The sequence below is a fragment of the Chlamydotis macqueenii genome, chromosome 2 (genome assembly GCF_036417535.1).
Source record: "Chlamydotis macqueenii isolate bChlMac1 chromosome 2, bChlMac1.mat, whole genome shotgun sequence".
Lineage (NCBI taxonomy): Eukaryota > Metazoa > Chordata > Aves > Otidiformes > Otididae > Chlamydotis > Chlamydotis macqueenii.
The window spans coordinates 124937689-124964975 of record NC_141557.1 but is presented as its reverse complement, the minus strand read 5'-3'; the positions used below and the strand labels follow the sequence as shown (position 1 = coordinate 124964975).

The 27287-nt window shown below is 40.0% G+C and overlaps 1 protein-coding gene across 5 annotated transcripts in view; it reads left to right on the top strand.

Moving 5' to 3' along the window:
* ASPH (aspartate beta-hydroxylase) overlaps positions 1–27268 on the top strand; it is a 112220-nt gene extending 84952 nt beyond the window's left edge. For all 5 annotated transcript variants that reach the window (XM_086740858.1, XM_086740857.1, XM_086740861.1 and 2 more), the window contains 7 exons: positions 3838–3936; positions 4586–4675; positions 9756–9893; positions 12109–12244; positions 13091–13182; positions 17941–18074; positions 24729–27268. In XM_086740858.1, coding sequence (XP_086596984.1) covers positions 3838–3936; positions 4586–4675; positions 9756–9893; positions 12109–12244; positions 13091–13182; positions 17941–18074; positions 24729–24879 — 840 coding nt within the window. In that variant the 3' untranslated portion in view covers positions 24880–27268. The remainder of the gene's footprint in view (positions 1–3837; positions 3937–4585; positions 4676–9755; positions 9894–12108; positions 12245–13090; positions 13183–17940; positions 18075–24728) is intronic.
* Positions 27269–27287: the final 19 nt, after the last annotated feature.

Sequence of the window (27287 nt, the reverse complement as noted above, 5' to 3'; positions counted from 1 at the left end):
AGACTCTAAATTTCCCATTTTCTGGGAATCTGCTAAATTCTTGGGTAAAAGGTACTTGTGTCCTCGCTTGCTTCCTGCTATTATGTTTTGATCTTAACTCAGTGTTATCAGTTTGTGTTGAGCATGGGCTCAGCACATGCAGCCAGCTGGACCCTTCACGGGCACTGTCCCCTGCCTTGGGATTATATTGTCTACCATTTCAGACAAGACTAACTGTAGCTGGCATCACCTCCTAGTAATTCAGTAGATATCCAAGGAATCCTAGTGTCACAGCCCGCTCAGGACTCGTGATGGTTCTTTTAGTGCGATCTCGAAGTGCAAAATTACGGCGAACACACGAAAGGGGTTGGTTTCAATCGAACAGCACAAACTTTATTATTTTGCCCGTAAAGCGGCATGCGATAGGTGAAAGGGAGTGAAAAGGAAAAGTAAAGATAGGAAAGACAGAAAAGGATAATAGCTACTACCGCAGGTCCAAAGCGTCCCTATGGTACCAGATCCAGGCAGCATCCCGCCGGTCCTCACAATCGATGTCAATCCTTGGTGGGAAGAGCTCTTCGGGGGTCTTGTTGTTAGGGGTTGACCTTTTATGCCAAGTAGCAAACCTTGCTCCTCCTTTACTTTGGGGATCTCCGCCTGTTCTCGGCCCTTAGGATAGAACTGTGGTTTTTGTACATTATAATTAGCAAAGTTCCATTAAAGGGCACTTTCTCATCATTGTTTTTGAGACAGCAGTTGTGATTCATCCTCCTTGATAGCAGCTGCACTGTTATCTCTGCCAGTTTTGACAACAGGGATGAGCCATGGCACCTCCGCGCCACTCTGTCCGCCGTTTCAAGGATGTTGTACATTTTGTTGTTAGGCCAGAGTCGGCCTTGTCCATAACAGTTCCGTTCTGTTCCCGGGGAAAAAAAAAAAACAACTGCATCTCAGGCAGGCTGCTCGCAGCAACTCATGTCAAGTTGTGAGCCTAACTTTTAGGCCAGATCAAGTCCATAGCCCACCTGGAAGTCCTCGATGACAAGGTTGAGACAATACTGATTTTCTGACCAACCTTTACACCTAGTGAATGAAAAAATTATGCTTTACATTTCATAGCCAATTTCTTATTTTCTGTTAAATTCTTACATCTTTTGTATAACCAGATTTAAAAATTTGGAACCAATCAAAAGTGTTTTAAAATTATTTTCCCCAAATTTGTTATGTCTTAGCAGCTGTTGAAGTGTTAAAGTCACATATTTATTTCAAGTTTTAAATATGATATGTTCCTTCTTTTAACTACAGAAGCATTGTGTATAAACATTGAACTTGAGATCAAGAGAGTTTTGTGTGTACAGCTGTAGTGTGGTATAGTTTAACTGATACAAAATACATTTTTCTGTTATGTGTTTACCAGACTTTGTACTGAACCACAAATGGAAAATGGCATCTAATTGGAGAAGATTTCAGTTTTCCCTAATATTAAAATATTTTCTTTTGGACATTACACCTGGGGTAGGGAAACATAACGTTAATAGTCCTAGTAGAATTTAGAGCTCTTTTTGTTTTCAAAGATGTACAGGTTATGATAAAATGCAGTGAGAGAGAGCTTTTTAAACCAGTTACTCTCCTAATAGCGCTTTTTCTGCCTGCCATGCTGAGGCATGCCTGCATGGCTCGGTGCAGCATTGAACAGACACGCACAAGCCATCTCAGGTACCAAAAGCAGAATATCCACATTAACACGGTATTCTGCCCTGGCTAATTAGCCAATGATAGCCCCAGAGGTTAATTTCTGTATTTGTGATTAATATTTAATGGGCTATGAGCAGTTTAGTAAAACTTATTTCTAAACATAATTAATATTGCATGCAGCAACAGCAACAGAATAATACAATTTACATTAAATACTTCCAGTGTAATTTCTGCTGATTGTATCTCTTCGCTTCTCTTTAGGGGCTCTGGGTGTAGATCATGCCTTAATGCAACTCGGCATAGTTTAAATGAACCGTAATACAGAAAATTCTATTCTGTCTTAATTAATCAGATAGCTTTATTCTATAGTTAAAGGAACTGTAATGAAATTATATGGCTAATAAATATTTCTGTCAGTCATTTTATTTCACCCTGCAGATACAGATTCTTGGATCAAAATATGCACAGAATGCTGTCGTCAAAAAGCTTAAAATGTGTAAGGTGGTATCGTATTCTTATAGTAGGGATCAAGCTCATGCTTACTATGACTTGTCGGGTTTACTTTTTGCTAATAATGTATCATATTACAGACTTCAGATAGATGCTCAATTTGATTGTTCCTTCAGAGTAGCTTTTTTCTGCAAAAAGAAGTGTAATGCTGCCATTTTTAACTCATACCATTTTATACCCACGTTGTACTGATTTTGGTTTTGCTTGGATGTAGTCTGTATGTAGTAACATCTGAGAAAGCAGAGAAATTGACCCAGAGAACTTGTTATGGTTTTGCTTGCAATTATTTTGGTTGAGAAGTTAGGTCAGACAGTGACTGGAAAAGGCAGAGAGAAGCAGCTATAATGTATGCAGACATTTTATCCATGGCATAAGTTTAGTAGCTTCAAAAATGGCTTTAGGCGAGAGAAATTGCTCATCTGACCATTGTTTTATGTTTAGCAGCTGTGCTAGACATTCAGCAAGTATCAGCCTCTGTAATTCCACTGACTGCCAGGCTCTTGTGATGATCCTCACAGACTGAGGGTCTCTCCTCATAAGACTGTCCACCCTTATTTTAAGGAGAGGAGAGGTGTAACAACAGATTAACTTGACCATGTAATTGATATCACATAGAACTGCAAATGATATTGAATATATACATCATAGAAATGTGGAGCTGGAAAGTAGATCAAGACATTCTCTAGTTTTCTGCTTACCTGAGGTAGACCAAATGCACTTAAATTATCTTAGTGATGTTGGAGGAACATGTTTCAGGACTCAGGCCAGCCAGCTTCACACTTCCTTTCCCTGAAACATTCCCCCCTAAGCTGATCCTTTCCTACCATTTCCTACGGTACTCATAAATCTCTCTTGCACAGTCCCCATTAAATATCCATCTCTGGATATTTGCTGATGGGTTTTCCTTTCCTGCAAAATTATGCCAGGTTATAACTCGGACATTATCTGAATCTTGTTCAGGGTACAAAATCTTTTAGCTTGATTTGGCACGCTAGATCTTGATCTTGGTCAAAGAGTGTAGCACACGACAACACAAGAATGATTTATCCATCACCTTCTAGTGTGAAAGCACATGGAATCACTACTACATTAGACCTTGCATAACCTTCACTTGGCCAGGAAAGTGTAAGCTCTTCAGAGAGTGTTCCAGTTTACCATTGTGCTGAAAATGCCCTTTGCATTCCCAAGGTCTGTGCAGTCCCATTATGTGATGCAGGCATTATTTTACAGCATCCTTCCCAATTGTACTCGCTGTGTTTCACAGTGTAGTGTATTTTCTTTTGCCAAGACTAGTTTGCCACCAATATAGACCTGTCTAACTTTGAACTATTTCAGGTGTATTTTTACACTGCGCTTGACAACACAATGTTGTCAAGTTGCACTCCAATGGACAACAAAAAATAGTGTGATTCAGAGATTCCAGTTGAAATAATTTTCAAAATTTCTGAGACTTTAAAGTTTGGCTTGTAATAGATTTTTATGGAGAAGCACAAAAGTGAATGGGGAAAGGAAAGTACAGCCAAGCCAAGAATTTATCTGAGAGTCAACAATGGAAGAAAATGTCCTTGCATCGCTAAATAGTGATATATGCAGAGGTTTGTTAATTTGCATAGATCCATACATGAGTATTTAATTAATTTGCTCTCCAAACAGGTTCTAAAGCTGACTCCAAATGATGGTTTTGCCAAAGTACATTATGGCTTCATCCTGAAGGCAGAAAACAAGATAGCAGAGAGCATACCCTATCTAAAGGTATTTTTCTTTTCTCACCTACATTAAATATTTTACCTGTAACAAATAAAATTGAATGTATAAAACGTGTCAAGGTAGAAGCATACTAATCACAACTCACAGTTTAAGCTATGTGTTGGTGTTATATTGCTGTATCGCTGCCTATGAACTGGAACAAGCTTGTACATTAAGACTCATCAATTCTTAAACACTGATTATTTATTTTATTGGTGGTTAACCCTAAGTACACAGCTATGAGTCTCAAACAGTTCTGAGTTTGGCAGTATGCTGCAAACGTAAGGCTCTTGAAAAATCCAGAGAGGACTTGTGTATACTTCTGAGTGGGAAGAAATGCCACCAAATAAACCTTAATCCAGCTTTCTAAAATGCTTGTGAGTATGTGTATAGAATCAGGGGCAAGTGTCCATCTGTCTTGGAGGAACTGAGGGGAGAGGCCATGGCATTTGGAAAGCTGATAACATTTTTCAATGTCTTTTTACCAAAGTTCTGGGTTACTAAGCTAGTTATATTTTGTAGCCAATTGTGTAGCCTCTCTCTTCCATAGAATTGGAAGCCTATTTACAGCAATCAAATCAACTCTTTTAGAAGACCTATTGAACTTCCTCATATATATATATATATATATATTTTTTTTTTTTTTCCCCTCTAGGAAGGACTAGAGTCTGGTGACCCTGGCACAAATGATGGACGCTTTTATTTTCATCTGGGGGATGCCTTGCAGAGAATGGGAAACAAAGAGGTACGCGTTTAACATCATCTTGCTTTAAATTCTAAACGTCTGATGGACTACAGAATCCAGAAAAACTTTTAAGCATGGGCTCAATATTGAAAACATGAGTAGTCCTATTGCAATAACAATCGCGCATACATGTGTAGAGGTCAAGCTGAGCAACAGCAAAAAATCTGCCATTGGTGTAAGAATACAATCTCTTAGCATCTCTTGCTTTAGAACTAACCTAAACTTTTGAAGCTTGCATGGGGCAGTTTGAACTAAATTTTTCAAAAATTCAACAAAGGTCCTTTTAGAGTCTGTTTTCTGCTCCTACCACTTACAACAAAGATTTTAACCAGACTTTTAAAAAAGCAATTACATGTATATCGACATATAGAAGTTCTCTCATAGCTCTGATATAATAGTGTTTTGTAAACATTCCCTTTTTCCCAAAGTGACTCGGAGCACCAGGACTGAAGGTGTAAGCTGAGTTATGGTGTTTGTTCAATAATTAAAGTAGCAAACAGATCAGAAAAGCAGAGATTTGAGCAACAAATCTGTTGCATGCCCAACAAAACCAAACATATGCGACTGAAAACTATACGTTTCCGGTTTGTTAATTAAAAACCAAATTTAATGTAAAAGCCAAATTTAAATGTGTGAATTAGCACTATTGCCGTGGTAGGGGAGAAAAGGGCTTTTGTTTAAGACTGCTATCAGTAACTTTACTATGAGCGTGAATTAGAAAACAAACAAAAACACAAACCAAAAACCCTACTCAGTTTCCTGGATGGGAAATGTGAAAAGAATAAAAATAAAAATAAAAAAGCATAGTGGAACTGCTTTTTAATCCCTTACCTAGTAATAGGTCTGAAATAATGATGCCTAAAATGCTGTAAAGAATGCTGACCTCTTGATTATCTTGGCCCAGTTGGTAGGCAGTTCTCCGATATGAACTATAGACAAGTAGCCTATAATGAAGCCTATGTTAGTGATCTTTCTTAAGCCTAGTCCATCATAGAATCATAGAATGGTTAGGGTTGGAAGGGACCTTCAAAGGTCATCAGGTTGATTTCTTTTTTTTAATAAATTGTAGAACTTTTATTACAATACCTTACACATCCATTAAAATGTAATAATATTTGTATTTTTTAAGTTAGATTGCCTTCTCTGAAAGTATAGTAAAATATTATTCCAATTAAGTTTTTTGAATTTAAAGACCTTTTACAAGTGAGAATTAGTTGTCCTCTATACACAAACACACACACGCGCGCGCACATGCGCGCGCATACACATACAGCATCTGCTTGCGTGCGCTCTGTCTCTCTGTCTGACTCAGTCTATCCTTCTCACAAGAGAAAACCAAAAAAGAAATCCCTCTGTGTTTCCGTGGGATATTCTGGGTTGAATGATGAAGCCTAGAGCATCCCATTACAATGTTTGACAAAAGATACCACACAGATAGAATTAATGTATATCATCCAAATCCCTAGAAAAATTATGTGTTAATATTTTTTGAATTAATGGGAAAATCTGCTGTAGAAAAAGTTTTAATCAATGACAAATGAACTTCTTGATGTACAGCAGACTTTTAAATTTATCAGTGGAAAGTCCACTGTTAAGGTAAATTTTTCTGACTGACCTTGGTAGACTTCCTGAACTTCAAGATTTAATCAAGGAGACAGATCAATGTTTAAGGAACATGTGGAATGCTATCACTGAAGAATTGTTGAAAGTAGAAAGTAGAAAGTTCATCTATTAGAGCTAAATTAGGAATTATGAATGTGGTCTTGGTAAGTGTTAGGGGAACAGTGTTGGCTATGCCCTTTCCAACTATAATTTGATAAAATGCCAAATTGACTTTAAAAAAGATAAATTAGAATTGTGGAAGGTATTATAGAACAAAGTGCTATTCACACAAAATGTATAAACTGAGTCCATCTCAAACAATTACTTTCCTGGAAAAGAAGCTATACTGTTGTAGCTGTCCTGAATAGTAGTGGTCATATTTAGCAGTAGTCATTATTTAGTCTTTCCACTGCCAAGATCTGTGCGCAAAAATAAAGGTTTATCATGGAACTCAGGACTGGAAAGGATGAGCGAGACAACCTAACCCTACTGCATGCTGTCAAAGGCAACCTCATGGCACAGTTCTTCTAATAGATAAGGATTAACGGTATTATACATCGTGATTATAGCTGATGGCTCTTAAAGAGCAGCAACATTCATATTCATCAGTCAGTGGCTGAAACAAGTGATTCATCCCCCTTATCATTTGGGCTAACTCCAGACAATGCAAATGAACGTGGGTAGTCAGCTTGAGCGATCTATTGATATCCCACTGCTATTACAAGTTACATCTTGGGGAACGTATGTTATAAATCATAATGCTTCTTTTCAGAGACTTAACCAGGATAACATCAACATATTTAGATTTATACTGTGTATTGCCCGAAGGTAATAAATTTTTTTTTTTGACCCACACACAATTTTACAAAGCTTCTCTAGGGAGAAAAGATGAAAGCTTATATATGGTCTGCTGTTATTCTGTTCATCCACACTGTTTTTCTGTGCTTCACATAAATACTTGAAGACAGCATTCTATTCCAACCTTTCCTCCATACTTCAAAAGAGTTATAAAGATCAGACCACGTTTTTTAAAAGCTTGAAGAAAATTTACAGACTCTTAAAAAAATAATCTATGGTTCCAATATAGAGACATATATAAATATTTGAAGACAAAACCACCCAAAGTAATGTCTTACCTTATATCTGAAATAAAAGATCTCTAAGATGACACCTGGAAATTTTTAGAAATAATCCATTACATGAAGAATTTCCAATAGCTTTTTATTTTCTTGACTGACTGCTAAGACTAAGTCTTAGTAAGTCACACACTTAGTAAGTTGTTGTAGCTGATTTATATACAAAAAAGTTTTGGTCTTCCTTCTAGTTTACTGGTTTCAAGGTAAACATAAGTAATAAGCTGACATTAATTTTTCTCCTAGAGATGTGTTTATTTGATTGTACATTTCACTTTCCATTAGGCCCCATACATAAAATGATTCTTCTTTAGTTTAAGACTTAGTACTGTGGTTTTTATCTCAATAAGTCTTTTGTTTCAGCCTTCATATAAAATGTGGAAAGGTTAATGGGCAACTGTTATATGCTCATGAGGAACAGGAGGAATGACTCTTTTTTAAACACAAACGACAATTAAATGGTTAGTTGTACAGGGAAACTACCATACCAGAATGCTACTGGGGACGGTGTTCATGTTTAACCCCAGCCAGCAACTGAGCGCCATACAGCTACTCACTCACGTCCCCTGGTGAACTGGAAGAGTAAAAGTGAGAAAATTTGTGGGTTGAGATAAAGACAGTTTAATAGGTAAAGCAAAAACCACACACACAAGCAAAGCAAACCAATAAATTCATTCAGTACTTCCCATTGGCAGGCAGCTGTTCAGCCATCACCAGGAAAGCAGGGCTCCATCACAGGTAATGGTTACTTGGGAAGACAAATGACATCACTCCAAATGTCCCCATCTTCCTCCTTCTTCCCCGAGCTTTATATGCTAAGCATGACTCCGTATGGTATGGGATATCCCTTTGGTCACTTGTGTCCCCTCACAGCTTCTTGTGCACCCCCAGCCTACTTGCTCATGGGATGGTGTGAGAAGCAGAAGAGGCCTTGACTCTGTGTAAGCACTGCTCAGGAATAACTAAAACATCCCTGAATTATCAACACTGTTTCCAGCACAAATCCAGAACATGGCCCCATACCAGCTACTATGAAGAATATTAACTCTGTCTCAGTCAAAACCGCCACACCAGGTTTTCCATACGCCTGCTGGAAAGAAAAGCGAGGGTTTGGTTTTTCTTGAGGAGAACTTGGCAAGGAGGCAGGTACAGCCAGGGGAGGTGACTAATGGTGAGGTGCAGGAGGAGTATTATTAATTGGAAGCACAAGGGTGAAATTATAGACTGGTTTATGTAGAGTGAGATAAGAATAAATACCAGGCTGGGTGAAGGAGTGTTGTCCAAGTTTGGATGAGTGACACTTAGGCAGAGATTAACTGGGTAGGTTGCAGGCCTGGGAAGGAGCAAATTTCACGCGATGTAGCCAGAGGGATGCATGACTCCAAGCAAGAGGTTTTTTGGGTGGTTTCTGTTCAAGGCAGGAATTGCTGCCTGCTTCAGTCTCTACTCTGGACTTTTTCCCTCATGTCTCCCTACTTAGATGTCCTATCATATCTTTTTTTCTTTTTTTTCCTCCCCCCCCGCCCCCCCCATGTTGTCTGAAATATTGTAGCTGTAGCAGCAATGCTGGGCAGGAAGGAGGCAGCTATACGTAGTGTTCTCTGTATACGGTTCATCATAGTGCTGCTCATGCTGGATCTTTTCTTTACAAGCTTCTCATTTTCTTCCTTTGCAGGACCTTGTTTTGTTGCTACACAGTGCTAAAGCAAGTTGTGGAAAGGGAGAGTAAGACAAACAAAGGTCTGGTATTAGCCTCAGTAGGTTTCTACCATGTGAAATAAAGGGAAGGGACAAGAAAAATTAATAGCATCAGCTCAATTCTGGTGTAGCGACAAATATTTAAAGAGACTCAAGGGCGTATATGTATGAGACAATTACATAACATTTTAGATTCACAAAGTCAGCACTGTTTTTATCATTACAGCATCTCCATTGGCAGCAGAAGGCAATCATCTTTAATTCATGGGTAGAGAATTGAAACATAGAGAAAACAAGGTTGACCAAGATAACAATCCATTGGATCTCCCAAGTCCAAGACGACACCTAGATTACTGACCTATAGTTGATGTGACTGGTTGTGAGAAGATTATCCTATTTTGCTGATGTTGGATTGGGTAGCCTTGGCCAACTGATCTATTTTAGGATTGTTAGTTGGGGTTTTGGGGATCTGTTTGTTTGTTGTTTTTTTTTCCCCTTGAAGTGTTCATTACTACATTACGTTAGAAAAATAAACCTGGCATCCAAAGAGACAGTCTGTTACCTTACCAGAAAAGCCTATGTTACTTTTTTTTCCTGCGGGAGCTTGACTGATATGAATTTGGTTGTTAACAACTGCAATCTTTTAGGCATACAAGTGGTATGAACTTGGATACCAAAGAGGTCACTTTGCATCGGTTTGGCAGCGCTCCCTCTACAACGTCAAGGGACTGAAAGCTCAGCCTTGGTGGACAGCAAAGGAAACTGGTTATACGGAACTGGTGAAGGTAAGACAGTTCATTTCTGTATACTTTGATTTTTATTTTTATTTTTTTTAATAACAACTCTACGGTATTAAGCAGAGAAAATTCTAATCTATGAAGTCTGAATTGTTGACTGAGTACCAGGCACCAATCTCAGACTGAGCACAAGGTTTAACAAAGATGCTATAAATTTTAAAATTGAGAGTGGAGACAGGATGGCTGTGAAATGACTAACAAATACAAAATTTGCACAGCAGACAACAGTAATGTCTCAAGTGCAAAATGACAACAAACTTCAGTAATGTCTGGGACATCAATTTTGTGTGTTCAAAATCAATGGTACATATTCAAATCACTTCATATCCAGCATGTTAGAGGAGTCTTAAAAGGCAAGGACAAACATGCACCTTTGGAGGTTAAATTTCAGCCTGTGGCACTTGTGAAGGATTAGAGGTGACAAAGCAGCTGTTGTCCACAACTCCTTGGACTATCAGTGCTCTTCATGCATCCTGTTGTCTCCATGAGTGAATGCTCCTGCTTACCTTTTTTCAGACGAGGGAGCAGGAGTTTGAGGAAACAGAGGAGCACTTGTAATATCTTGTAAAGTTTTCCAGTTTTGTTCCTCTGTATCACTTTAATTTGAGGCCTGTGTAAATGTAAGTTATTCTTTTCTTTCTCTTCTCCAGCCAATGCAAAATCAGGTGCTCAGGTTGGTATTTCCTTTTGTATATATGGTAGTGCTGAATCAGTACCAGCACTGTTCCCATATTCATCTCTGATCAGGTGTAAATTTTCAGTCTTGCTTTTTGCTCTGCATTTTGGAAAAGTCAGTTTTCTGAAGATATTCTAAGAAACATTTCTACTCAATGCTAACTGTTAAATCAGTCTTATGGAAATCCACCATGTGAATGCACAAGGAAAAATGGTAAGTGTTCTTGCCTTTTACTGATGGATGAGAGAGAAACAGTTTGCTAGGAAGACAACAGTACTGTAATAACAGAGGTGCAATCCTAATTTTCATAGGTCTTAGTTCTAGTGGGAAAAAGTCACTGTATTGTAGACAGCATGTTCTAGCCGTGACTTGCTGAGCCTTTTATGATATATCAACGTACAACTTATTTTGTGTGATCAGCTTGTCTTTTAATTTAAAAAATTCTAGTGGAAGATGCAACTGTTTCATCCAAATGGGGAAGGCTAATAACCATATGGAGTTTTAAGGCTGAAAAGGGGCAGTTATATCACCTAGTCTCCTAGTCTCACAGACTTTTGAGTTTTACTCAACTTTATGCATCATCTGAAGAGGTAGTGTGGGAACACACCTTAGCCTACTTTCAGTATGAAATTGGTTGAAAATATCTTATGGAAATGCTTCGTTCAAGAGCACAAAGGAAAAATGAAAACTATTCACCCAAAATAAGGTTTAGCGAGCCAAGTAAGCAGCTGGGAAATGGAAATCACTTTTATCCAGGTCCATTGTTACGTGGTAGGTTTTTCATTTATATTTCTGTAACATTAAATGACTTATTGGTAGAATAAAAGGTTTTCTGATCTATCTGATTTTTTCAAATATAATGTTCTAAGGCAGCAGAGAACAGAATTTTTTATTCTACTATCTTGTGGTTTTGGTATATGTGAAGTACAAGCAGCTTACATGTTTTTAATGGTTGCGACCATAAATAATCTCCTGGCATTTCAAGTCGTGTTTGATCTTTTTCAATAGCATCAGCCTGTGCAAGTGAATCTTTGCAAACCTTTTTGAAGACTTAATTCGTAACTGTCAGCTTAAGTGGCGTGTTTACATTTGTACTCTTTGAACCATGATGTTCTACCAACACCTGGAGTTCCAGGTTATGCAAGTGGTTTTCTAGTTACTGCCAGGTAATGTGTGCTGGTTTTAAGATCAATACTCTTCCTAGCTTGCAATACAAAATGATCTGTTCAAAAGCCCTTAGGCTAGTCAAAAAGCAACTCCAAGTGAGGCCTAGTCTGCAAAGAGGCTGGGGATTATTGAAATTTTATGATCCCAATGCAATTGAATCTGAGGAATGCTGTGAAAGTTGTTTTTCCTGCCTTAACATGTCAGAAGGGAACTGAATATAAAGAAACTTGGTAATGAGGATGAACACTTTTTCAGTGCTTTTAAATTAAAAAAACAGTTAATAATGGCAGGGAAAAAGAAAAACGGTACTAAAACCAAATGCAGTAAGTTCTCAGTGCAGTAACATGGCTCTCTAAACAGTCCTTAGAAAAAAATTGGAAGCTCATTCGGGATGAGGGGCTTGCTGTGATGGATAAGAAAAGAAGCCTCTTCCTGCCTGAAGATGAGAATCTACGAGAAAAAGGAGACTGGAGCCAGTTTACCTTATGGCAACAAGGTAAAACATCTTGCATTTCTTCTATTTCCCCAGTTTCACTTTCTTAAATTAATATGGTCCAATAAAGAGTAGAAACACAGTTTTTTCCATAACCATTTTTGTAATCACTGAATCTGCAGAAGGGAGCTAATAAAATAGTGTCTGGGAGTCCTGTGACAGTGAACAAGAGTTCTTTATTCTAAACCATGTTGTCTCCAAGCACTTCTAAGAATCCCTTGAGGGTAATACTCCTGTTCTGGCAAGGCTGCTAACATTTTGCATGGTAACGCACAGTACAGATCAGCCTGAGGGAAGACAGGAACGTGGGAGAAGGTGCATCCTCAATATTGTGTTGTCAGCTAGGTAAGATCTATCATTCAGAAATGGTATGAGCAAAAGAACATGGGCTTTAATAAGCCTGCTGCCCTGTCCCTGAGCTCTGCAGTGGGAGCCCTAATTATTGGAATGACCTTAAATTCTTATAATTCTTCTACATATGAAAAAGTACTGTAAAATAAAATACTGAGAGCAACTTATATCAAAGTGTAATCTGGTGTTGAAATGGTATGATGTTGGTGGCATTTTTCATCTTTTTGTTCTATGCAGCCTCATTAATGATTATGCTTTTAGAATAATGCTGTAAAAATGGTAGAAAGCCTACTCTTCACAAATAATATAAAAGCAAAGATGTTGCAGGCTGTTCTGATATTACAATGTGTTAATACTGCTGTTTCATAATCTGTAAAATGGGAGTACTAATATTTGCCTTTCAGCTCTTTGACAGCTTTGTTGCTCTTATGCAAAGCACAAAACAAGGAAATGTGAATTAATTGCACTTACTAATACTCCATCCGTTTTCTTCACTAGGAAGAAAAAATGAGAATGCTTGTAAAAGTGTTCCGAAAACATGTGCTTTATTGGAAAGATTCCCAGAAGCTACTGGCTGCAGAAGAGGGCAGGTACTTGGCAAATTTCTTCATTTTTGGAAATTCCTAGTGCTGGGACCAGGTGATTTTGAGGAATGTGTATATAGGGATGCATAACCTTGGTGTATTTAGTGATACCTCAAGCACACAATGAAGTTAACAGTAAAAATATGCCCAGTTTTAGCCCTCAGCAAATACAAGGTGAAATATGTTAGCTGGAGCCTTTCTATGGACTCTTTAGTAGAGCCATTTTACCTTGTGTTTCCTAGGAACTCATGGTAGGTAAGTATTTATTTGCCACAGGTCAACCAATAAGCTGATAATGACTTACTAAACCTCAGCCCTAAGTGACCTGATCTGACTCATAGCTGACCCTGCTTTGAGCAGGTTGGATTAGGTCCTTTCTAAACTGATTTTATTTTTCTAGTTTGAACCTAACTTTACAAGAGTGTCATAGTGAGAATCTGGCTCACTGAATTAAACTGTACACATCTATCAGGAAAGGGACCTGGGGGTGTTGGTTGATGCTCAGCTGAACATGAGCCGACAGTGTGCCCAGGTGGCCAAGAGGGCCAACGGCATCCTGGCCTGCATTAGAAATAGTGTGGCCAGCAGGAGCAGGGAGGTAATCATCCCCCTGTATTCGGCGCTGGTGAGGCCGCACCTTGAGTATTGTGTTCAGTTTTGGGCCCCTCACTACAAGAAAGACATTGAAGCCCTGGAACGTGTCCAGAGAAGGGCAACAAAGCTGGTGAGGGGTCTGGAGCACAAGTCTTATGAGGAGCGGCTGAGAGAGTTGGGATTGTTTAGTCTGGAGAAGAGGAGGCTCAGGGGAGACCTCATTGCACTCTATAGCTTCCTGAAGGCAGGTTGTGATGAACAGGGGTTTGGCCTCTTCTTCCAGGCAACAAGCAGGACCCGAGGAAATGGCCACAAGTTGTACCAGAGGAGGTTTAGATTGGACTTGAGGAAAAACTTTTTCTCTCAAAGAGTGGTAAGGCACTGGAACGGCCTGCCCAGGGAGGTGGTAGAGTCTCCGTCCCTGGCAGTGTTCAAGAGGCAGCTTGATGAGAAGCTACAGGATATGGTTTAGTAGCTGTGGCAGCAATGGTAGTGGGAAGACGGTTGGACTAGATGATCTTATAGGTCCCATCCAACCATGTGATTCTATGATTCTATGATTCTATACCCCAGCCTGCCTTCATTAGACAGAGGGAGAATCACCTCATGGAAGTCACATGCTTCCTTTCCTAAAGGTAAAGGAAGGAAATCTTACATCCATGAGCTGTGGCCTTGCGTGCCAACAGAGTGTGATTCAGGTGCCTGGTCTACACTGACTACTCAGCTACAAATTAACCTCATTAAATCACACAGTAGACTTATATGGTATGGATCAATACATACGCAGCATGACCCGACAAAGATATCATATGCTTCTGTATGATAGAATTTTTCATTTTTTTTTTTAAGTTACTATATTTTTGTCTGTAATGACTACATGAGAATAACTCTCATGTTGCAAAATTAAGGATGCAAAAGTTGGAAAGCACAGTGCTAGCGTGATCCTAACTCGGAGCCTTGAGAGTGTTCAGCTTTTTCAACAGACTCTTGCTTTTGATGTGCACAAGTGCACTAGATCGCTACTGTTGTGGGAATGAACAAGGCTGTTCTTTCCTCATTTGTTGCAAAGGCTGGTTGTAGTAAATATAGCTGATGAGAGAGGTCATCACGCTCAGTGTGGCTAACAGCAAGAAACTGCTTTCTGTGGCATCCATAGCCAAAATGGATGTATCCCAGAGAGCAAATTCTTTTTGAGAGCTACTATTTTGTTCATCAGTTTTTGGCACCCCACCAGGATATGGTTTGCGGAAACATTGTGTGTTCACAGCTGTGGCTGTAGTCATGTGTTTTGAACATACAAAATGTAAAATAATCTGAAAAATGATCATATTATTAAAAATTATATCATTCTTAAAAATAGGTAGTTTTAATTCTGGGCATCTCTTAGCTCTTCAGAGTTTTACATTACAACCAGCTTATCACTTGCTGTCGTAAGAAACTGCTGGTAAGCTGAAACCTCAGATGGTGGGAACGGCTAAGGCATTAGACACATACAGTCATCTTCTGATTTTGTTATAGTTGGAGAAAAGGCAATACCTTAAACCCTAAGATTCATCAAGGTTACCCTATCCCAGCCTGATGTGCAGATTTCTTAGTTGAAAAGACACTTCTCCCCACTGTCATGTGTTATTCACACTTCCTGTTCATTACATTGCTGTAGAATCACAGAAGGGTTGAGGTTGAAGGAAGGGACCTCTGGAGGTTATATAGTCCCTTGCTCAAAGCATGAGTAGGTTGCTCAGGACTGCGTCTGGTCAGGTTTTAAATGCCTCTCTGGGCAACCTGTTCCAGTATACCTTAAAAAAGTTTTTTCTTATGTTTAAATGGAGTTTCCTGCATTACAATCTTGTGTCCATTGCCTCCCTGCCTTTCACTGGATACCATTGAGAAGAGCCTGCCTCCATCTTATTCACTCCTCCCATCAGGTATTTATATACATTGATAAGATCCCCCTGAGCTTTCTCTTCTCCATGCTGAGCAGTTGCAACTGTCTCAGCTTCGCCTTGTATGTCTGATGCTTCAATCCTTTAATCACCTTTATAGCCCTTCACTAGACTTGCTCCAGTATGTCCATGTCTCTGTCCTAGTAGGTGGCACAGAACTGGACCCAGTACTCGAGACGTCTCACCAACTCTGAGTAGAGGGGAGGGGTCAGCATTGGTCATCTTTGCTGCAAGAGCACATTGCTGGCTCATGTTCATGTTGTTGTTTATGAGGACCCCATGGTATTTTTCTGAGAAGCTGCTTTCCAGAAAGTTGACCACAAGCTTGTATTGACACATGGGGTTATTCTTCTCCAATGCAGATGCAATTCTCTTTGTTGAACATCATAAGAACCTTGTTTGCTCCTTTCTTCAGCCTGCCAGGGTCCCTCTGAGTGGCAGAAAAAAAAAAAAATGTAGTGTATCAGACATTTCTCTCCAATTTTCTATCCTCTGCAAACTTTCTGAGGTGGATGCACTCTGTTCTGTTATCTGAGTGATTTGTGAAGCTGTTAAACAGTATTGAACACAGTACTGAACCCCGGGGTACAGCTCTGGTGAGTGGCCTCCAGCTGAACTTCGTGCCTCTGATCACAGCTCCTTGAGCCTGACTGAACTGCCAGTTTTCAATCCATCTCACTGTCAGCTTACCTAGTTTCTGTTTCATCAGTTTGTCAATGACGATGTTTATGGCAGACAGTGCTGAAAGTTCTACTAAAGTTGAAATAAACAATATCCACTGATCCCCCCCCTCATCCACTAAGCTAGACATCTCATCCCAGAAAGCTGGTTAAGTACAATTTCCCCTTCATAAATCCATGTTGTCTGCTCCCAGTCACCTTCTTTTCTTTCATGTGTTTGGAAATAGTTTCCAGGATTATTTGCTCCATCTCCTTCACAGGGATCGAGGTGAGGCTGACTAACCTGTAGCCTATGTATTTCATCCTCAGATCCTCCTCCTTGCCCTTCTTAAAGACAGGAACAACATTGTCTTTCTACTAGTCCTTCGGGACTTCTGCTGGTTGTCATGACCTTTCAAAGGTTGAGTCTGGATTCACAGCATCTTCCAGCTCCCTCAGCACTCATGAGTGGATCCCATCAGCACCCATGGATCTATTTGTTGAGTTTGTTTTAAGTGTTCCCTGATGTGATCCTTCTCCCCTGAGGGTGAGTCTTTGCTCCAGTCTTTTCCACTCATCTCAGACTGACCTTTCTGAAGGTCAGTCATACCAGTAAAGATTGAGGCAAAGGCAGCCTGTAGTGCCTCAGCCTTTTCCATGTCCTTTGCCATCAGATCTCCTACCACATTTAGCAGCAGGCCCACATTTTCCCTAGACTTCCTTATATTGCTGATGTATTTGTAGAAACCTTTCTTGTTGCCCTTTAATTCCATCTCCAGATCCAACACCAAGAGAGCCTTGACTTTCCTAACCTCAGCCCTGCATGCTTACAGAGTGTCTCTGCAGTCTTCCTGGGTGACTTGACTCTGCTTCCACCTCTTGTATGCTTCCTTTTTGTATTTCAATTTTACCTGGGTCTCCGTGCTTCCTGTACATGGGGATGAACCATTCTTGAGCTTGGACAAGGTGATCCTAGACCCCTTTTCTCCCCAGCACTGTATCTCATGGGAAAAGCCAAAGTCTGCTCTCCTGAAGCTGTGGGTAGTAATCTTGCTTTTTTGCCTCTCTCCCTCCTCTCATGATCCTGAACTCCACCATCCCATGGTTGCTCCAGCCAAGTCTGACATTGACCTTCACAAACCAGTTGCCATCTGAGAGAGGGACCAGTCAGTCTGGCTAATAGAGGCCTTGTGTCTCCTGTGGTCCATCCTTGTAAATGATAAGAGCGTCTGTAAGTCTTTCCATAGGAAAGAAGGTATTTTTCTGATTGTAGATAGGAGATAATGATATTCAAGTTGAAATATGACTACTGATTATTTTAAACAAAATGAAAAATATGCCCTTTGACATACACATACGCATCTGGATGCACACACACCCCACAAGACATGTTTTTTTGTAGTATTGAACACCTTTAGGATGTGAGAAAGCGCAGTTGTTGCTGAGACTCGAACAAAAGGTGACGTTTTTGGCCTATCATTGAGGATTCGACATAATAAAGTTCTGAACTCCTTGCAGTATGGTTGTGAAGCTGAACGTGTTGAAGGCCTCCCTCTCTCTTCTTGCAGATCAAGTATTCTATCATGCACCCAGGGACTCATGTCTGGCCCCACACAGGGCCTACCAATTGTCGCTTAAGGATGCATTTGGGCTTGGTGATACCTAAGGAAGGCTGCAGAATTCGGTGTGCCCAAGAAAACAGGTATGGCTTGGGGTTTTGGGTTTTTTTTGTTTTCTACCTTCCTCAAGGTTGAAAAGGGGGTGGGACTGCAATGAATTAAAAAAAAATAAAAAAGAAAAGAAAAACAAAGTGTTTTACTGATCAGGAGTTGTAATATGCTTCATTAAACAGGCAATTTACACCCTAACTCTTGGTACAAATATATAAATATAATTTATCAAACAATGCCAGAAGAATCTTGGGAGACAAAGCTGTGGTTCTCTGCTATAGCATGGAAATAACAGTGAGTTTACTTCATGAACTCTCTGTGTTTACTTTTATAGTGCCAGTCTGACATACTTGCAACAGAATTCCTCTATTTGTTTTTTATTCTGCTTAGAATTCTTTACTTATTCAGCAAAAGCTGAGACTAAGCTGCACCTCCCTTTTCACCACCCTAACAGATTGCTATATTTCTGCAGAAGCATCCTTCCTAGATAGTATTTCAATTAAAATTATTCCAATTGAAGTTAATCTGAATATGAACACATCTGTGAAGTGCTTGTCCCAATGAGTTACACAGGTAGAAAATTTCTTTAAAGTGCATTTTAAGTAAGAATTCTTATGTCTTAGGGGAAAATTGTGCTGACTTGAAGACCAGTTTTGTCTCTGTTGCTCTAGTGCAAAAAACCAAAATACAGTAGCTATACATTTACAATTAGGACATATACTCCCCTGGGAAATACAAGCAAATAGATTTTTTTTTTGCATTATATTATTAAACACAGACAGAAAAATATAGTATTAACTATATTGCTTTTTGCTTACAGACTTAATTTTCTAAGATTTTTGTGAAATTCTAATGATACTTGATAACTGTATGTAGATTTTTTGGAAGTTTCTGTGTCTTGTCTGCAGCATCTGAATGCAAAAAGCATTAATTTTGAATTCTTTTCATGGTAGTAATGTACAGATATATTGGATATTGGGAAATGAAATGCCACTCCCGTCTGCATGACTGCAGTATGTACCAAATATATTTTTCACAACATTTGAAAACAACCACAGCAGGAAATGTTTAGAATTTTTGAGGGTAGAAGTATCCAATAGTTAATAACAAAAAATATTGTCACTATAGACTCCTGCCAACATATAGCTTATTTAATGATCTGTCACAGCCAGTGTTACAATCTACACTGCCTACATCTAGGGATGAATGTTTGCTTCTAGCATTCTAATCCAATATCCAAAATAAGTTTAAGATAGACATTTGGATGGACGGAGAGGTAGCTAATGGGCTTGGAGGACTAATGTGAAGACAAGAGGTGGAGTCTCTTCCCCTTTGGACAGTATTGTGAATTCAGATTGGTGATGACTGAATGGCATTACCATTAGATGACTCTTTAGTGGCCTGTGTGAACAAAGTGGTGGTTTTGATCTGCTGCCAAGAGAGCAGGTGTCCACAGCTCACCACCCTTCATTACAGCTCTCACCCTTCTTTATCTTCACCGAAACAGAAGGGATAGTGGTGTGGAAAATGAACCTAACAGTCTCCTCTGTGATAACACAGCTCCCTCAAAGTCAAGAGTGGAGAAATGCCTGTTGCTGGTATGCTGCAGACCAAGCACTTCCGTGTCCAGGCTCCTGAACCTGACTCAGTCTTATGCACCAAACTCACTTATTTGAAATGTAAAATATTCCAGAACTGACTACAGCCTGTGCTGGAATGTCTTAACTTCAGTTGCTTTTGGCAAGAGCTCTACATTCAGAATCAAAGGCAGGATTTTCCCTGAAAGCATTGGAAGTGTGTCTGCTGATGGCAATGAAAAGAGTTTTTTTACATCCCTTCACCCATGAAAGGGGAGGCGGGTGAACTCCTGTGGAAGGGAATGGTGCCAGAAGGAAATCCTACCCTGGGCATTACTCCTGGGGTTTCTCCCCTCCTGGTAGTTCAGAGCAGTGGTAAACTAGTGGGTTCAAATAGGAGAGCTGACTCAAATATAAAGGTTAGCATACCAGGGTCAGGCCTTTTCTGGCCTCCTGTCCCACTGCTATGTGTATGGGAGAACAGAAATGACAATTTTGTGCTTGGTTACCTCTGTGCCACCCAGTGTGGGTGTTTAGAGGGGCAATGTTAGGATGCAACTTACTCTTTGATAGACAGGCGACTCAGCACTATATTTTACTCCTTCACTTGCAGAAGAGTCTTTCTGCAGCTGCTAGGAGCTGGTACACCTCATTGGTATGCGGTACAGCTATAGTAATTTTATGTCATTGGGCCATTTTGAAGTCCTAACTCTGTAAAGTGCACAAAAATGGTAGGTAAATAATATCAAGTTATCAAAACCAAACATCTCTGTCAGACATGGTAATCATGTTTTGAAATGAAGGTGCAGAATTACAGCCTTATGCAGAAGCCAGTCCAAGCTCTCACCTGTAACTGGTGACACTAGAGCTGTGCAGGTGATACAGAAACTACCCCAAAGTGACTTAGCACCAGACCAGAATATGGTCCCTATGCTCCCACTGTGAAGTGTTTCTCACACCATGAAGGCTTCTAGAAAATATTTATTTGCATGCTAATGGTGGGGTTTGTAATCTATTCAAAAGCGGCTAATAGCTCTGTCAACTTTATGACTTTTTCTTTGTTGTGCAAAGCAGCCCATCCCATTATGATGCTAATGATAGATTCTGGGTTTTAACCTCTGAAGCTACTTCATCTGGGTACTTGGAGTTCTTATTGTCCGTAACTGAGCTGCACTTTCAGACTATTTAGGGCAGGATTTTTCAGGCTTGGTTTAATTTGAAAAACAAAAAAAACCCCAAACAAACAAACAAACAAAAGCCAACAACAAAAAAAAAACCACAAGCCCCACCACCCCTCAAAAAAAAAACAAAAAACCTCAAACCCAACAACCCCCTCCAACAACAAAAAACCCATCAAAACAAAATATCCCCCAAACAAAAATAAATCCCTCAACCCCTGCCAAAACAACAAAAAACCCTGTGCATACGCACCCCAGAAGAACCATGAAGTCGGCTTGATTTTTGTACCATGTTACAGCATTGCAAGTGGTTGACTCCCATTGACTTGAATGATACCAATGTGACTTCAGTGCAGCAGCAGAGACTCAGGGTCTAAGTGGCATAAAACATTTTTGTTATCAGGTAACTGACACGGTAGCAGAAAAAACACATGACCATAGCTGAAATATGCAAAAGGCTAATTATTTGGGCCTTCAAGGCTGATGTTTGTGTGCAAGCCAGTGTGAATTTTTTACTATGTTATGCTTTCTGGTTTATCTACTCTTGCTTAAAGTATTTTAGATGTTCATTTCAGTTTAAATGATCCAATTTCAATTTCCACTTCTCTTCAGAACATTACAGCACAACCCCATAGATTTTGATGGCTATTTTTTACTTTTGTTGAATTAAAAATTAAAAATACTGCAATGACTTGGGAGTCTAAATCTCATTTTCACCCTGTTTTTGAAAAAAAAAGAAAATTGTTTTCTCTGTGAATGAACACAGTTGAATGAGCTAAGAAATGTATTTCCATTGTTGATGGCAAGACCTTTGTCTCTTTGCCATTGCTACTGTTCACAGTTCTTAATTCCCTTTAAGGCCATCCATCCTCTTGTACTTCAAGAGCTTCAGCTCCTAAGGGATCATTTTTAAAAACCTGGTTATGTGGTCATTGTAGAGTGGCTTTGGGAGGTAACACTGCTTTGACCATTATTGACTCGATGGGCTGAGGTTTATCCAGTCTCGCCTGAAGGGATATAATCAAGTGCATGCTTTTGTCCTGCTGCAATGCAAAATAAATTTCATTTGCTCATACCACTGCCTGACTTTATAATAGACAAACCATGTAACACCTAACCAGCTCCTGTGGTAGCTAAATGCAGTGGGTAAGATTGAGATCTGAGGGGCAGTGACAAATGGCTAGCACAGTGACTTTGTGACATGTTGGAAAATTATCAGTAGTGGTCACTGATGAGTTGCTGATTTTTCACAACATCAAGACTGCATTCAACCCTCTATTCTAATGGAGGCATTAATCTTCTATTCAAAATTAGCAATCCAGATCTTAGCAGGCTGAAGAAGTTGCTAGTTCAACAAAGTAAATGCAAAGCCGTGCAACTGATAACAGATCAGTACCTTGCAACAGTGCAGACAGACTGAGCAATGACTGGATGGAAAGCAGCTTTGAAGAAGAGGACTTAAGGGTCCTAGTGGAGGAGTTGAACTTGAGTCGTGTCGTGGTTTTGTTTAGTGAGGGGGGGCCTAAGGTGGTAGCTTCTGTAGGAAACTGCTAGAAGTCGCTCCCCTTTGTTCAGGGGACTTGGCCAGGCCTAGGGCGGACCCGCTGCTGGCCAAGGCCGAGCCGATTGGTAGCAGAATGTCTCGTGATAACGCCTCTGCGATAACGTATTTAAGAATGGGAAAACAGAAAAAAAAGAGAGGAGAGAAGATGTGAAGAAGCTGAGCGGGGGCAGAGGCGCAGAGGGGGAGGCGCAGGCCTCATGGGCCTTGCAGGCCTCACCCTCTGGCCTCTCGCCAGGCAGCCGACTGGGCCCGACTTGGTCCAGCCCGGCTGCAAGAAGTGGAGAGGAGATGAGAAGTGAATAAGATGTAAAAAAAGATCCTGAGAGACACCTACCAGCCTGTTGTGAGGAACGGCTGCAGACACCAAGGTCAGTGAAGAAGGAGGGGGAGGAGTAATGCGGCTCCTGGCCAAGATTCCCCTGCAGCCTGTGGTGACGACCATGGTGGAGCAGGTTGTCCCCCTGCAGCCCATGGAGGTCCACGGAGGAGCAGAGATCCACTTGGAGCCCGTGAAGGACCCCATACCGGGGGAGGTGGATGCCTGAAGGCAGCTGTGGCCCGTGGAGGGCCCGCTGGGACAGCTGTTCTGGAGAGACTGCACTCGTGGAAGAGATGACCCACGCCGGAGCAGTTCCACGAAGGACTGTGGCCCGTGGGAGGGACCCCACGCTGGAGCAGGGGAGGAATGTGAGGAGTTCTTCCCCCGACCATGAAGCAGCGGCATAAAACAACATATGATGAACTGACTGCAACCCCCATTCCCTCTTCCCCCCTGTGCCGCTCGTTGCGGGGAAGGTAGTAGAGATAATGTTAAGCTTGGGAAGAGGGAGGGGTGGGGGGAGGTTATCTTGTTCTCTGTCTCATTATCCTGCTGTTTGTAGTAATAAATGAATAGTTTTCCCCAAGTCGAGTCTGTTTTGCCCGTGACGGTAACTTTAAGGATTTCTCCCTGTCCTTATCTCAAACCTTGAGCCGTTTTTCCTTATATTTTCTCTCCCTGTTCTCTCGGAAGGTGGGGGGAGTGAGAGAGAGACTGCGTAGTCTGGTCCGATCGGGGCTGAACTACGACAGTCGTTACTGTCTTCAACTACTAATGGGTGACTGTGCAGAAAGCAGTGTTTTTTTCAGAGGTGTGCAGTTATAGAATGAGAAGGAATGGACACACGTGACAGTGAAGGAAATTCCATCTAGATAGAAGAAAACTTGCATAATGAGGTTGGTGAAACACTGGAAGAGATGGTGAAATATCCCTGGTTGTAGACACTCAAAAATCCACTAGTCAAGAATCTCAGATACTTTATCAAACCTCAAAGTCAGATCTAACTTTGCAGTAATTCTTCCTCTGAGCAGAGGCATGGACCAGATGCCCTTCCAAGGTTTCTTCCAACCTAAATTATTCTGTGATTCTATCCTTCATAAAACTGGCAGGAACACCCAATTCTTCTGTCAATTAATATCTCCCTTCTACATTACCTCTTGCCATTGCTTTTAAATCTGGTAATTTTGTTAATTTTTCAAATGATGAAGGATCTTCAAAACAAAGCCACTTTGGATAAATTGTGTGCGTCATTTTTTGTGCCTAACAAAGGTACAGATCTTGGAAATGTACCACTGTTAAAACTTGGCTCTTCCATGCCATAGTGAACATTCATGTGAGGCACTTACATTCATTCAGTGACCTGCTCTGCCTAAGCAATAGTTGGCAAGCAGAGGGGCTTAAGTTATATGGTCTCATAGTTAACCCCGTGTACACAATGGCATTGCAACCTTCCTCTGAAGAAAAATCTTTAGACTCTGTGCTTTGAATGGGTTTATGGGACAAGACTGTTAACATCCTTGAAGTGTTAAGCATGATCAAAGCCTAAATCTATTCTGATTTTTTTAAAAAGTAGGTTGATTTAATGTAATTTGTTTTCAAACCATATGACCATATTACTGGTCATTTTCACGGTTTCCATCACTCATTATGCATGTATCTGATTAGAAAAGGAGAAAAGTTGATTACTACACCAGTATTATATACCTGCTTCTTGCTTATTGGACTCAACTTATTAAAAGTATATAAATAACAAATATGTAATATGTAAATGTCTGAATGTATATGTGGGCATAACTGTGCAGAGTGAGGGGAAACAATCCTTCAATAATATGAATATCCATTACACTGATCTTCCTGTAGTTTATTTCAATTGAAACGCTGATACTCCATTCTCTTTATATTAGGTAGTGAAATCCTGACTGTACAATATATACTGTTTAAATCTTTCTCCTACATCAGAGAGCATCTTTGGAGCTGATATATAGCTTGCCTGCTCCACAGTGCTTCAAATACTACACTAAAGTATGTTATTTTTTTTTGCGTTGCAGAACCTGGGAAGAAGGGAAAGTTCTTATTTTTGATGACTCTTTTGAACATGAAGTATGGCAGGATGCTGAAAATTATCGCCTGATATTCATTGTGGATGTGTGGCACCCTGAGTTAACAGCACAACAGAGACGCACCCTTCCTGCTATTTAAGGGGTTACTTCTGATGTGAAAAGCAGAGGAGCTTTAACCCCTTTGGAATGTGCCAATAGGATTAATTTATCCAGTATATGAAGGCTACCAGTATTGTAAGGTTAGAAGAGATAAGGATGGCATTCTACAATCATAGAGGACTTGATTTGAAAAAAGGAAAAAAAAGAAGAAAAGAAAAAAAAAAAAAGCCATGTTATGTTTCATACTGATACAGCACTGATATGTATTGTTTTTCTGGCTGCAAGTTTGAAAATACAAGTCTTGTCAGCCAAAGAGCAATTGCTCTGGTTTTTCAAACTGAGGAATGTGCAGATGATTTTGTCGTGCCTGTATTATACGTACAAACCCAGACAGTCACCTGCCCGACCATGTTCAGGCACAAGATTTGCAATTCTACATCTGGGAAATACTTTCCAGGCTTTTATTTGGGAAGCAACATGTAAGATATTTACAAACATATGCACACAACCAACTATGAAAGTCAGTGTGCAGTTGTAATGTTAGCTGCTTTAGGCATAGAACATGTCCCTTTGTTATCAACTGTAGATAATGTGAATGGGTTATGTGTGTTTTGTATTTTTTTTCTACGCGAGTAACTGTATTTTTCTAGCATAATTATGAACAAATCTTCTTCAATCAACCACTATTTTTAAAAAAACTATATATATATATAAGTGTATCTCTAGCTATCAGCAGAAGGAGAACAACTATATATGATCAGATTTCATTTTTGCCAAGGGTGGCCTTCTCTTGCCTTCCTGGAAATGCAAACAGAAACTTGCATAATCAGCTGCTTAGTGAAGCTTTGTTCTTCTAAACCAAAATAGTTCCCTTAGTTAGCAGGCAACTTGCAGTTTGATATTGTGATTTTGGAAGATGTTGAGCCAATGTGACATCTGTAGGCTCAGATCTTAAAGCTCAGTTCTTAGGATTATGTGATGAACTGCTGTTTCTCCTATCGTTACAAAGGCTTGTATTGTGACATCCGTTTTCTACCCAGCAAGAGTCTGGGGCGCCTCCTTCCAGGGGCTCCTTCTAGGCTGCCTTTGGGTGGTTGTTCAGAAGAAAAAAATATATGAAGAATTTCTTGTGCTTTGGGCAGAAGGACAAGGTCTGACTTGGTCTCTGCCAGAATGTAGAGCAGACAAAGAGCTTCAGATTATTAACTTCTATTGACTTCTGCTGCCAGCATCCTAAAGTCATACAAGGAGATCAGGTTGATCAAGCAGGACCTCCTTGAAGGAATCAAGCAGGAATGATCCTTTAATTGACCTAATGGTGTTTTCTGTGTCTTGAAATGTATGACATAATGCTGAAGTAGTTTTATCCCAGTACTATTTACAGTATACTCTGAATTTGCCATGCAGAATTTTACCGTATGGTAAAAAGGCCTTATTTTCAAGAAAGAAAACTTTATAGTTATTTAAGCAGTTGTCTGGTCTTTTGGGTCTGTACTATTTGATGTGAAATGGAGGGTGCTGGACCTTCCACTGTTAACTTCTAAGAACACTAACAGGAAGGAGAGACCTGAGTTTGCACTGATGGTGTTGATGGCTGGCCGCTATCTACTTGCCTGCAAAACCAGCTGGGTGTGGATAGGTGCGCTGGGATGCTCAGTGCTCATCAAGAGCAATGGGACCATTACCGAGGGTTGTGAGAGACAAACACTAAGCAAGGAGACATTGAGGTTGCTTGTCTCCACAGCTTTGGCTTTGTTGTCCAAAAGACACTAAACAGTCATCTTATTTGTTTACTGTTCAGTGGTTTTGCACTGCAGACTACATTGTGGTACCTAAGTATCATGACCAGAATGCCATGTTTGCTGAAGCAAAATACAGATAAGAGCCTTGCATTGCCGTAAACTGAATGCTTTTCAGATTTTCTGTTTTACTAGGTAATTAAATCTTGTAATGCCATGTAATGCCTGATGATTGCACCATAAATTAGTGTAACCAGTTTCTGGAGGTGTGCACTTTAATTTCCTCTTTGACTATTAAACTCATAAACCCTCTCTGATTAAGAGTCAGTTTTAGACAGCTGTGATAATTAGGCCTTAATGTGCTGTCCATATCAAAAGTAACACTGAGACTATATACACAATGTACAAGAAAGTAACAGTTCTCAGTTAATCATCATGAAAACTGAAGAGATTTATAAGTTTCACGCTTAAGATAATATAAAAATACTTTTGGAGAGCTGTAGGAGAATCGTGCAAAACTGGAAGTAAGGTACTTGTTGCTGGGAGCGAGTTCATAGTAAAAAGGTTTTTTAAATCTCCTGGTAGTTGTTTGGTCAGAGGCTGTATTTTGTATCTCTGTAAAGTGATCAAACCGTACAAATTATAAACTATTTTGTAATTCTGTAAAATAAAGACATAGTTTGTAAAGAAGAAATCGAGAACTGTTGAA